The sequence below is a fragment of the Pan paniscus genome, chromosome 9 (genome assembly GCF_029289425.2).
Source record: "Pan paniscus chromosome 9, NHGRI_mPanPan1-v2.0_pri, whole genome shotgun sequence".
Taxonomy (NCBI): domain Eukaryota; kingdom Metazoa; phylum Chordata; class Mammalia; order Primates; family Hominidae; genus Pan; species Pan paniscus.
The window spans coordinates 37,146,820-37,159,270 of record NC_073258.2 but is presented as its reverse complement, the minus strand read 5'-3'; the positions used below and the strand labels follow the sequence as shown (position 1 = coordinate 37,159,270).

The 12,451-nt window shown below is 36.5% G+C and overlaps 1 protein-coding gene across 2 annotated transcripts in view; it reads right to left on the bottom strand.

Annotated features, from left to right (window-relative positions):
• Window positions 1-12,451, bottom strand: part of PDHX (pyruvate dehydrogenase complex component X) — a 79,449-nt gene that overhangs the window by 57,240 nt on the left and 9,758 nt on the right. For both annotated transcript variants that reach the window (XM_003830374.5, XM_008955851.4), the window contains exon 2: window positions 7,022-7,102. In XM_003830374.5, coding sequence (XP_003830422.2) covers window positions 7,022-7,102 — 81 coding nt within the window. The remainder of the gene's footprint in view (window positions 1-7,021; window positions 7,103-12,451) is intronic.

Genomic DNA, 12,451 nt, shown 5'->3' with positions numbered 1-12,451 from the left:
TCTGTAATTCATCAGAGAAAAGAAACCTAAAAACACATTCCAATTGATTACATTATTTATAAAGGTAAAACTTTCTTAGATACTGACAATTATTTTAAAAGATAGCAGCAGCCATGCAGAGCCAATTGCTCTAAATGCTTTCCAATGGGGTACTGGCTCTTTCATTTACATTACACATATCTTTCTTAAATTCTAGAAAATTCTCTGCCATGTTTTTCTTTGAAAATTACCTCTTCCCATTTCCCTCTTTTTTTCTTCTTCTGAAATTCCTATTGGGTTATTGAATAATTTTCATTTTACCCTTCATATGTCAACTTCTCTTTCATATTTTCCAGTGCTGTCTCTATGTGCTACATGCAACCTAACTTCCTCTAGTCGTCCTTCTGTTCACAAATTCTTCATTCAGTCCTGTCTAATCACACTTCAGCCCACCCTTGAGGTTTGGGGGGTTTTAATTTGAGAGACTATATTTTTCATTACTAGAAGTTCTGTTTATCCTTTTCAAATCTGCCTGGACTTTTGTAATTCCAATTAACTGAAGTTCTTGGGATCCAGTCCTGCTGCTTGTTATGCCTACTGACTTCACTCCTAAAAGACTTCTTCCACATACGTTATTAAATGTGGGATTGTGACTTTTGGTGAGACTTTATCTGCAAATTCTGTATGGTTTGGATTAGAAGCTGTATTCTTCCAGAATAATGGCTTCTACCAGGTAACCCAGGGAGGCGATCAGCCCAGGACAACTTCACTTCTATCTGTGGGTTCCCAGAAAATGCAAGTTCTATAAATTTGACCCTCAGGAGGACTCTTTAGGGGAGTAGGCATTCTTATTCCATATAGATTCAAAATCATTTTGCCTGTTATCACATGGCATTAAATTCCATCCACATGCTGAAGACTCTCAAATTTCTGTCTCCAAGTCAGACTTCACTCCTGAACTTCAACTCCTATAATCAATTATCTATTGAACACCTTCCCTTGAATGCCTAATATGCATTTCAAATCTTACCACATTCAAATCTTAATCTGATTCTTGATTTCCCTTCCTTGCTCCTTCCACCCACCCCGCCACCAAAAAAAAAAAAAAAAAAAAAAGTCAGCAACTCCAGCCTTCCAGCTCAGGCCTAGTGGTGCACATGGCCTCAACTCCCATTCACCACTCCAGATGTGGGGACACTTGGTGATTTCCTTTCTCTGCATTCCAGCACCACTTAACATTGAAAAGATTTACTTATAATATTATATCCGATAGAGAGCAGACGCTTTACCCCATCTGTTTAGATTATCACATTGATTAGGAGTTCTCAGTGTTGGCTTTTCAAATGAGAGCAGGAAAAGGAGGCTACTTTAAATTGCCTACAGTTATCTCCTCATACCAGGTTACTCTTAGGGTCTGTTCCTTTCAACGCAATGCTACTAATAGGGCTCAGAAAAGTATGTAGAAACCACTTCCTGCCCAGGCACAGTGGCTCACGCCTATAATCCCAGCACTTTGGGAGGCCAAGGTGGGCAGATCACTTGAGGTCAGGAATTCGAGACCAGCCAACATGGTGAAACCTCGTCTCTACTAAAAACATAAAAATTAGCCGGGCATGGTGGTGCTCACCTGTAGTCCCAGCTACTTGGGAGGCTGAGGCACAAGACTCACGTGAACCTGGGAGGTGGAGGTTGCAGTGAGCAAGATCGGGCCACTGCACTACAGCCTGGGTGACAGAGTGAGACTCTGTCTCAAAAAAAAAAAAAAAAAGAAAAGAAAAGAAACCACTTCCTATTAAGAAACCATGAATGTGGATCTATTTTGGCTTTAGGATAAGGACCCTCACAGACTCATAAACTGCAGATTGGCATTCAAGATCCTTCCAGTAATCTATCTGATCTTACAGCCATTATGCCCCCAATGCAGCCAGACCTACCTGCTGTTGCTAAAGTATGTCTCAGTGACATCTTTCTTCCAAGAGTTTACCCATGTTTTTCTAGCTGGAATGTCCTTCTCATTTTTTTTAAAAAGCCCATTTATTCTACAAGGACCAGTTCAAATACTACCTCATATGCAAAGCCTTCTTGGATCCTTGTCATGTACCCTGCTTTTGGCTTACTTTCCCCTCTGCCATTACCTTTACTAACTGACCACTTACAGCACTGCAGTTCTATTCCAATTACGATGTTAGTCATTATGGGAAGCACAAACATGAACAAACTCAGACATATTCCCCACTGAGGAACAGAATTAAGTAATATGTCCAATCAGACTTGGTTGGGTCCATCAAGGACCAGTAATGTTCATTTGGATAACCTCACTACACCATACCTCCTAACCTCCATAGTGGCTCAACCCACAGCAATTTTTCTTGCCTTTCCTTACACCCCAGACTCCCTCAAAGAAGTGAGGCCCTGTCCCAAACTCCCCAGCTCATTTGGCTAGTGTTCTCAAGTAAATACTTGTTAGCCCTCTTCCTGATCCCCACATCTGTCATTAGTGGCAAAAGTGATGCTATGAAAGGCTAGACCTTCTAGAATCACGACACAGCTCTTCCAGACTCTGGTGTCCTGCCCACTGCCTAAACTCTTTTGATACTATTTTACAAGCACTAGACTGGACCACTCAATACCAATATTTGTATGAGTGACATCTGTGCCTACTAAATCACATTAGGATACCCTGGAAGTCCTTGCCAGGGCTAGTCTCTGGAATTAGACAAGTCCTCCCCAGACCATGTTATTCATTCTCTACTTGCACTTCCCTTCTTTCTTTCCCTTTTTAACACTTGATTCACCATTGCTCCAGATGAAGCATAATAATGGCTGTGGGGGACTCATTCAGTCACCTCTAATTTCTCTATTTTTCTGTCTAACAATCCCTAATAGGTACTGTAGACTCATCCTCTTTCCTCCACAATAGTTTAACCTGATACAGAATGAATCAAGCACAGAGAAAGACAGCTACATAGGGTGCTAAAAGAGGCTATCCAGTGGCCAATACCTGGAGGGGAGACTCTACCACCACACATGGCAAAGGAAAACAGGGAAAAGAAAAGGAAAAGAAAGTAGCTGCCAGAAAAACAAAAAGCCCAGCTTCCTTCACATTAACTGTTCCTCTATCCTTCTGTATAAGCACTGTAACATACTCACCTCTTTTATTCATAGTCTTTATTTTCTAAGCACCATATTAGGTACTTAAAATCTGGCAAAATGGTTGCCAGAAACAGTGACATAATACAGCTTTATAGATGGTATTGTATCAAATATTCTCTTAATAATATCAACATTCCAATTCATCTGGTACTAGTTTCTCATCTCAAATTATATCCTGAAAGCACTATGCACAACCTTTAAAAAATATATTAAAAAAATTTATATATAAAAAATAAATTTTGAATTATACAAAAGTGGTAAGGAAAGGCAATGAAGCCACATATACCTTTTACCTCACTTATACAACTGCCAAGTGATTCATGACCAATCTTGTTTCAGTTATACCCCTCCCTACCCTCTCAACCTCAACCAGGGTTATTCTGAAGCTAATCCCAGAGATACTGTCATTTTATGCATAAGTATTTCATCTCACATCTCTTATAGGTGAGATTTTTTAAAAAATAATCAAAATATAACCAAAATATTATTAAACCTTTAAAATTAATAATTCCTATGCTGGGTGCGGTGGCTTATGCCTGTAATCCTAGCACTTTGGGAGGTTGAGGCAGGAGAATCACTTGAGCCCAGGAGTTCAAAACCAGCGTGGGCAACACAGGGAGACCCTGTCTCTAAAAAAATACAAAAAACTAACCAGGCATGGTGGCGCATGCCTGTGGTCCCAGCTACTCAAGAGGCTTAGGTGGGAGAATCACCCTGAGCCCAGGAGGCTGAGGCTGTAGTGAGCAGAGATCGCGCCATTATACTCCAAGCTGGGCAACAGAGTGAGACCATGTCTCAAAAAAAAAAAAAAAAAAAAAAAAAAAATCCTTAATATCATTAAATATCCAGCCAGTTTTCAAATGTCCGCATGTGTTTTGTTTGCTTGAATCATAATTAAAATTAGGTCCATACATTGGCACTGGTCTCAAATCTCTTGTATGCTATAGGTTCCCCCACCTTCCTCCCCCGGGCTCTTCCCTACCACCCTGAAATTTATTGGTTGAAGAAACTGGCATACAGAATTCCTCAGTCTAGCTTTTGCTCATATACTTCTCATGGTGTCATTGAACACGTTATATTTTCCCCTGTATTTCCTGGAAAATGATAGAGCTACAGGCTTGAACATATTTGGTTCAATTTTCTGGCAAGACTACTTCACAGTGGGAAACATGTAATATCTGGTTATCTCTCTTTTTGTGATGTTAGCAGCTATTAATGATCACTGGCTATACTATTTTACCAGAGATTGCAAAATGGCAATACAGTGATGTTCTATGATTCTATCTTTTAACAACTGCGATATGCTAATAATGAGACACTTCTCATCAATTACTTGGTTACTCAGAGCTACGGTTCATATAGCAGAAGAGGTAGAGAAAAATGCTTGAGTCTTTCCATTTATTACGTTTTCAAAATGAGTTAATTTCTTAGCACCCTCTAAAGCTAACCAATTATTATTAATTTTTTTCCTTTAGTATTACTGTGAACTTAGGATTCAAATATATTTAATGTATTGAAATATATTAAATATATTATCCTTATTATCCTTAGTGATCCTCAAACTATCTCATCTCTGGCTCCTGAGTCCTTTAAGATGCCCTCAGGAGTTTCTGACAGCTTCCTTGCTTTCTGAACTGACAAGATATTAAAAGCTCATCTGCACATCTCCTGCCCTAGGCCTGCAAGTAGCTACTCTCCAAGGAGCCTTCATTTACTTTAGTGGGAACTGATATTTAGAGACAGTCTGGGTTCTAGGGGTGCTCACTGCGACTGGATTGGTCCTTGTTTCCAGGCATTGCCAGGGGAAAGAGCTAGAAAATTTACCATCACAGGGTCGTTCCTAACCTTAGAAAATTTTACCTGTTTCTCCTTTAAACTACACTAAAAATCCAAGTTTCCAATGATATTATCTTAACCAGTCATTTGCTTTATCCCATAAAATACACACAAAAGCCTTAGAATAACAATACCAACATAACAAGCATAATACGATTACTCTAACAGTTGGGGATTATACTTTTGGAGACGCTTTATCCTTCAGTTATAATCTATTAGGGCCATATAATCAAACATCTGACATTTGAAATAGTGCCTCTCTGTATGGTTATGTAAGCAAATTGAGAGAGAGAAAAAGAGAGAGAAAAAAATGAATTAGAATCACCTGTCTCGTTTCAATCTTTAGGGCTCTTTTACACTTTAATTTTGTTTTAAAATTGTGCAAGATATGTACATTGTCCCAAAGTCAAAGAGACAAAACAAGATATATTCAGAAGTCCAGCTTCCAGTTTCTCCCCCACACGGTTCCCTCCATTACTCTGTAGATAACCAACTATTGTTGTTTTTAAAGTTTTATTTTATCCTTTCTAATTTCTTAAATATTAGCACTGCCACCTCTTTCTTTGATGAATGATATATACTATACTCACTTGTCTGTACCTTGCTTTTTTCAATGAAGATCACTCCATAGCAGTATAAAGAGATATTCCTCATTCCTTTTTACAGGTGTAGATACAGTAAAAGTTATTCAACAAATCCTGTACTAACCAACATTTGGATTGTTTCTACCTTTTGCTATTTCAAACAGTGCTGTGATAAACAGCCTAGTGTGTGTTTGTGTCTATTCTTATTTTTGCTGGTGTAACACTGAGACAAATCCCTCGAAGTAGAGCTGCTGGGCCATTAAACATAAATGTAATTTTTCTAAATAGTGCCAAATTCTCTTCCCTAGTATTTACACCATTTAGCATTTCCTCCAGCAATGTCTGAGAGTCCTGCTTCTTCCCTTCCCTCCACAGCATCATCAAGAGAACAGCTTGTCGAACTTTTTAAGTACTGTCAATATAATCAGTAAGAAATGACATTTCAGTAAAGTGTCTGCGTATTTCTTACCAGTTGAAAGGTTAGGCGTCTTTTTCTACGTGTAAGAGTCATTTGCAATTATTTTTCTGTAAACCATCTGTTCATGTATCGCCCACTTTCTTGTTGAGTTGACAGTCTTATCGATTTTTTAGGGATATTAACCCTTTGTGATAGAAATCGCAAATACTCTTGTCCAATTTGTCACTTCTTTTTTTACTTAACTTGTATTTTTAGCCATATAAAAGTTAGTACTTTTACCATCAAATTTTATTTCCCATATTATAATCTGGATTTTGAGTTATAGTTAGGGTGTTTATTCCACTTCCGGGTTCAGAGGAATTCAAGACTTGCATAGTTTCATTTTTATACATTAAGTGTATAATTCATTTGTAATTTATCCTTCACATAACATAAAGAATAAATCTAATATTGTCTTCCTTTATTATATACTTAAATTCCATGTGCAACTGCATCTATTTCTTTATTCTCTACTCAGCTGCACTGGTCTGTCTTTTAAGCACCAATCCCAGAGTTTTAATTAGAAATGCTTAATACTATATTTCAATAATTAGCAGGGCTACAACCCTCCTCCGCTGATCTGCTTTTGAGGGTTTTCCTTATATTCTACTTATTTGTTCTTTTCAATAAAATTTATGATGAACTTGCCTACCTCCCAGAACACACACACACACACATACACACAATCATGATAAAGTTATAAATTAAGGAGAATGTCAAAACTATGATGTTGAAACTAAAAGCTAGGCATAAGGACTAAAAGTTGGGGAAAAAGCCTTAAAATATTTTTTACCATTCTGTGCTTGTGTAAGGATATATGCTGAACCCAGAAAACCTTTGCTGCTTTATCATGGGAAAATTTTATTCAACCAAACTTACATTAACTACCAAAGGAACACAATTTATTTAATTTATATCACATACTGTATAACAGGACAGATTAGGAAAAAAAAAACAAAACAAAATAACCAAATAACAAAGCACACAGGACATTAGGAAGGTACCTCCTCACCTTCCTTTTTCAGCCATTTCACAATGTTTCCTTCTTCCATTGTAGGAGACAGTGATGGCATTAGTATCTTAATGGGATCACCTGAAATTGAAAAAAAAGGAAAGATCAGCCACAACAAATAATGCACCTCATGAGGCATCAATATAAGTTCAAGTAAATTAACGTCAAATTCAATTTGAAAAAGAAGGTATTCCAAAGTCTAAAAGATTCCCAATTGGTAAACTAAGTCTCCAGTAAATTGTATGGAAACATAAAATTCAATTTTTTATAACCACAAAAGTGTTTTTTGGGATATTTTAAACTCTGTTTTCATAATTCCCCAGTGTTCTATGCATCTTCTCAAGCCAGGTGCTTATAAGTCAAAAAAAAAGGAGAAAAATTGATTAAGGATTGATTTAGGTTTCACCTCCTCCTTTCCCTTTTGTTTCTGCAAAATAGATTTACAGGTAAAATGACCAAAGAAAATGGCAAATAAAACAACAACAACAAAACAGCAACAACAACAAAAACACGGTTCTGATGATCGACAACAGAATAATCAAGATCAGACTTTAAGAAACTGGTTGTTTTTATTTTCATCAAATATTATAGTATTCAAGATTCAAAGGTTCCTACTAATAAGTGTGAAAGGAAAAGTTTGCCTTGTCAAGGATGATCAGAATTTAAATGGTTAAATTAACCTCACATTTTGTTGCATACCACAATTCAACTGGGGATCCAGAGAAGTAGACCTCAAACCAGAATGATCTCCCAGTGAAACATAACTACATTTTCCTTAGGTATCGAAAAAGGAAACACTATGTATTTGTCCAGCTGCACTTCCCAATCCACCGTCCAGGGTTACATTCAAGAGCAACATGGCTTTTAGATTACAATTTACTAATAAAATACCATGGTAACAAATACGTCCATCCCCTGTAGCTTTCCATAGACCCTATTCTCTCTTCAGATTACTCAACTTTCCAGACCCAAACAAGCAAAACACTGTAGCATAGCTAACATATTTCAAATATGGAAGAACAGGGCTTCTTTTGTCTCCACTGATGTTTTAGGGTTAAAAGCAAGGAAATTGAGCACTAACGTTAAATGAGAATAAATATTTCTCTTGGGAAGCTGAATAACTTGTACTGCATTTTCAAATGGAGATTTCCTATGGCTTCGTGATAAAGGCGCTTCCACCTCTTTGAAGTATTTAAGAGAAAGTTTCTGTACCTCTCCACTTTTCCTTCACTCTGAAGGTCTGGAGAAAGAATGCAAGCATGCATACCTGCCTCACTCTCTTCCTTATTTTAAGAACTTCCTGATTATAGACAACCTGCAGTTTCCTATCAGCTCCTCCATCCACGTGCTAGACACACACGGCGCTGCCTTTCAAAAGCAGCTCCACAGGCCCCACCTCTCTGTGTTCTTGCCATCAGGGCCCACCGGGTATGAGGTAGCAATTCGGATATGCGTGTTTGCTTTGTACACACACAGTCTCCCTCTAAAACAGAAAGTTCAAAGTCTAAAGTGGGGTTGTACTAAGAAGCCCAGTCTTAGAAGGCCACAGATCTAAGTCACATTCTCCAATCCAATGTAACTATCAGCATTTGATCTCTATCTGTCTTACCCTTTCTCTCTCTCAACTGGCACCAAATTCTAAGAAGGCTGGAAAAGTAGAATTATCACTCCTAATGCCCCAAAAATGACACAGCCCAAACCAAAGTCCAAGTCAAACACGCCCATTTCATCAATGAGAAAACCACAATCCAGACTGATTACAGGATGCGAATCTTCATGCTAAACTCTCAAAGCTGTGCTAACTTTACATCTCAATGTTCCTTACAAATATGGATCATCAATTAATTAATGGTTATTGATAGCTTATATTCACTCAGAAATCCAAATATAGCAAACCAGACATATCAGATCCATGGGAGCATTCTTCATATGTCTAATCAAATATCCTTATAAGCCTTTCCCCCACCTTGAACATGCAGAATTCTTGTATTAAAACACCACTTCTGCCGAGGTGGGCAGATCTGAGGCCAGGAGTTTGAGACCAGCCTGGCCAACATGGCGAAACCCCACTCTATTAAAATTTAAAAATTAGCCAGGCGTGATGGCACACGCCTGTAATCCCAGCTATTTGGGGGGCTGAGGCATGAAAATCACTCGAATCCGGGAGGAGATGGTTGCAGTGAGCCAAGATCACTGCACTCCAGCATGGGCAACAGACCAAGACTCTGCCTGAGAAAAACAAAACAAAAATACCACTTTTACTACTGACAATGAATATTTCAAATGCATAAGAGAACAGGTTATCTCTAAGTGCATTATATATTGAAAAACAGGAGGAAAAATAGCCACAATGAGTTTCCTAACTCCTAATTACGAAACACCGTTATTTTGGAAGACACTGAAGAACAAAGCCATCCAACTCCAGTCCACCATGACTCTCAATAACTGTAGCTGAAACAGTTTCACTGAATTCCCAAGCTACCTCTAGTTGAAATGCTAAATTATAACTAGAAGATAGCTTTAAAAATCTTTGCATTTTTTACTTAGTAAAATAAGTCCTTGTGAACTAAAATAGGCACATTAAAATATTAAATAGGTAAAAAATAATGCAAACTACTAAATACAACCATAATGTTTTGTCTATAAAATGCTGGAGAACTAAATTCTTGAGTGAACTAAAATTAGGGAAGTGCACTTGGAAAACACACATACACACACACTCTCTTACACACAGGAAAACTTATAACATTAGTGATGCATCTCCAAATCCAAACCATAACAATCCTACACTTAATTGCAAGAATTCTTAAAACGTGCATAAAGCTTAACACACTGAATGCATTTGGAGATAATAGAATGAGCTTTCTAATCCTCTACACTATGTGGTGTGTCTACTGCCTTTTTCATTTTTTACATGGCTTGATGAAAAAATCAAAAACAGTTGCTTAAAGAATGTACTGTCAGCCTGAGCCTCAGCATTTATTTTGTTAAGCTCAGAATAACAAACTCACTTGTTCTGGGGAAAAAAAAAAAAAAGGAGGGGGGTGGGCAAAAAAAAACTCCTATCTTTTAAATAGCACCATGGTAAGAGGCCAGCCTCTTTTCGAAAACAAAGGCTTAAAAAAAAAAAAAGTCCCAATGTGTTCTTTCTATCAAAAAGTTCAAGCCAGGCATTATGAACAGAATATTTCATAAATATATACATATTACATTTATATATCAAAGAGTTCCATTTCAAAGAAGCAACTAAATGGACCTCAATGCTTCTATAGCCAGATTCCAATTTACGACAAATACTAACTTAATTCTCTTAAAGTCTCTCTCCAATATTTGTATGCTTTGGTTCCAGTTGTCACGACACAATGCACATTTATTTTATGATTCTATCTCCTGCTATAATCTCTCACCTAAGAGACCTTCACATTTCCATTACTCTTGACATTAAGGACTATATTATGAAACCTCTGCATTTATTAAGTAATATCTTTCAAGTTACCACATCAAGAACCTCAAAAATTTTCATATTTTAAAAATAAAAAGAACATAATCGTTCCTTAGTCACCCTTCATGAAATGAATTGAAATTGCTTATCTGAATTATGATAATACAAAAATTCTGTAGTAGATCATTATCTTTACTCTGAAATGAAGGTGACAAAAACCAAAGAAAGATATTTTGGACATCTCCATTATTCAATACTATCTCTTGATAGATTACACTCGCTTATTACGGAGAGTTAAATGTGCAATATATTTTGTAGTTATTCTAACTAATCTATCCTCAGGCTTTCATGCTAGAAAAATCATTTCATAAGCATTAATGTGTTAATAAAAGTACATATTTCATTCTAGCATACTCTCTTTTGATTAGAACACTATATGGTATCTTTTCCAGACGTATTTTTCTGATGGGAAAGTAATTACACAATCGTAAGATCAGCTTGAAGTGACAGGCCTGCACATAATTAATATCTGCCCTTTATGGCTGCTGTCAACTCTACTAAGATAGTGTAGACTTTTCTAGACTCCTTGGAATGGAATTTTATCCTTTACCTAATATTAATTAATTTGCATTTGAACTTATATGCAGACTCCCTCCTTATTCCAGTAAGCTGTACATTCTACCATTCTCTTGTCAAATTAAGAAGGCCTTAAGATATGCACCAATTACGTTTCCTACTATTAGTTTCCCACAACTACAGGTAAGTAGTTTGCTGCACTCATTACACAACTTTTTCAATTAGTATTCACAAAGTTCTCAAAATTTAGTTAAAATTTAACGCTTTTGTAGTCACTTCAGTGTTCTGCTCCTTCTTATAAAGCTAGCAAATTATATCTAATTGGCTTGTGAAGTCTACCCTTCCACAGCAGTTACAAAACATTTTTAAAAATTTTTAAATGACTATTGTAATGTATGTGGTCCAGTACTTTATATTTAAACTTGCTGATTTTAAAAGTAAAGTCTCATGACTCATAACTATTTTACTCCTTTTTTACATCAACAGAATGACACAATAAATTAAAATTTTTTGCTTAGCTTATTGCTGTTTTCCCTGCCATTTCTGCTACATGAGCAATTTACCAATCACTGAATTTTACAGTAATCCCTCTAAGCAATTCCTGTATTTCTTCAAATGGGCTCTTCCAATTTTTCTACAGCATAATTCTGACTTCAATTTCAAATATGGTACACTAATCTAATTCTAGCTTCTTCTTCCCTAAAGTATTTCTTTTATCCTAAGAACAAAATGCTCATACTTCAGCAAACTCAATTATATCAAAGCTTTAAATTGATGATTGATTCATGAATGCTAAAAGGTCTCTAGATTAAAAAAAAATTTAATACAAGCAAACTCTTAAAATACAAATGCAGAACAAACTGCTTTATGGTTAATATGAAGCAGATTTAAGCTCCATTACTCTGACTAAAGTAATTAAGGGAATTCAGCAGTTTACATATAGTACAGCTTAAACATCATGCTCTAGTTCATTTATAGGCTCTAGTTCATTTATAATCCAAGCATGCAAAAATCATGAAATGAAGATAGACCAAATGAAAAAGTAAATTATCCAGTACTTTCTTAGTGTGGCTCCCTGTCTCTAATGTTAATTTGCTTCTTCTCTAATAGGGAGAGAGACTGTTCATTTAATCACTTCTCATTCCAATGTCAAAACACACTAAATAAAACGGAGCCTTCAAAATTGCTGTTCAAATGAAACAATTCTGCCATCTGCAGGCTGGATGAAATAAGGCAGAATAAAGTAAAAGTAATTTAAAAATCAGCACTAGGCACAGAGTAATATTAACACTTGGAATAAAGGCAGTTATAGTATTTTTTGTTTTAAAGGATCGTTTGTCATATAAGTCTTCTTTGTTCAAATAGTTATTTTGGTGTGGTACTGGAGTAAAAATAGACTGAAAATGTCAATG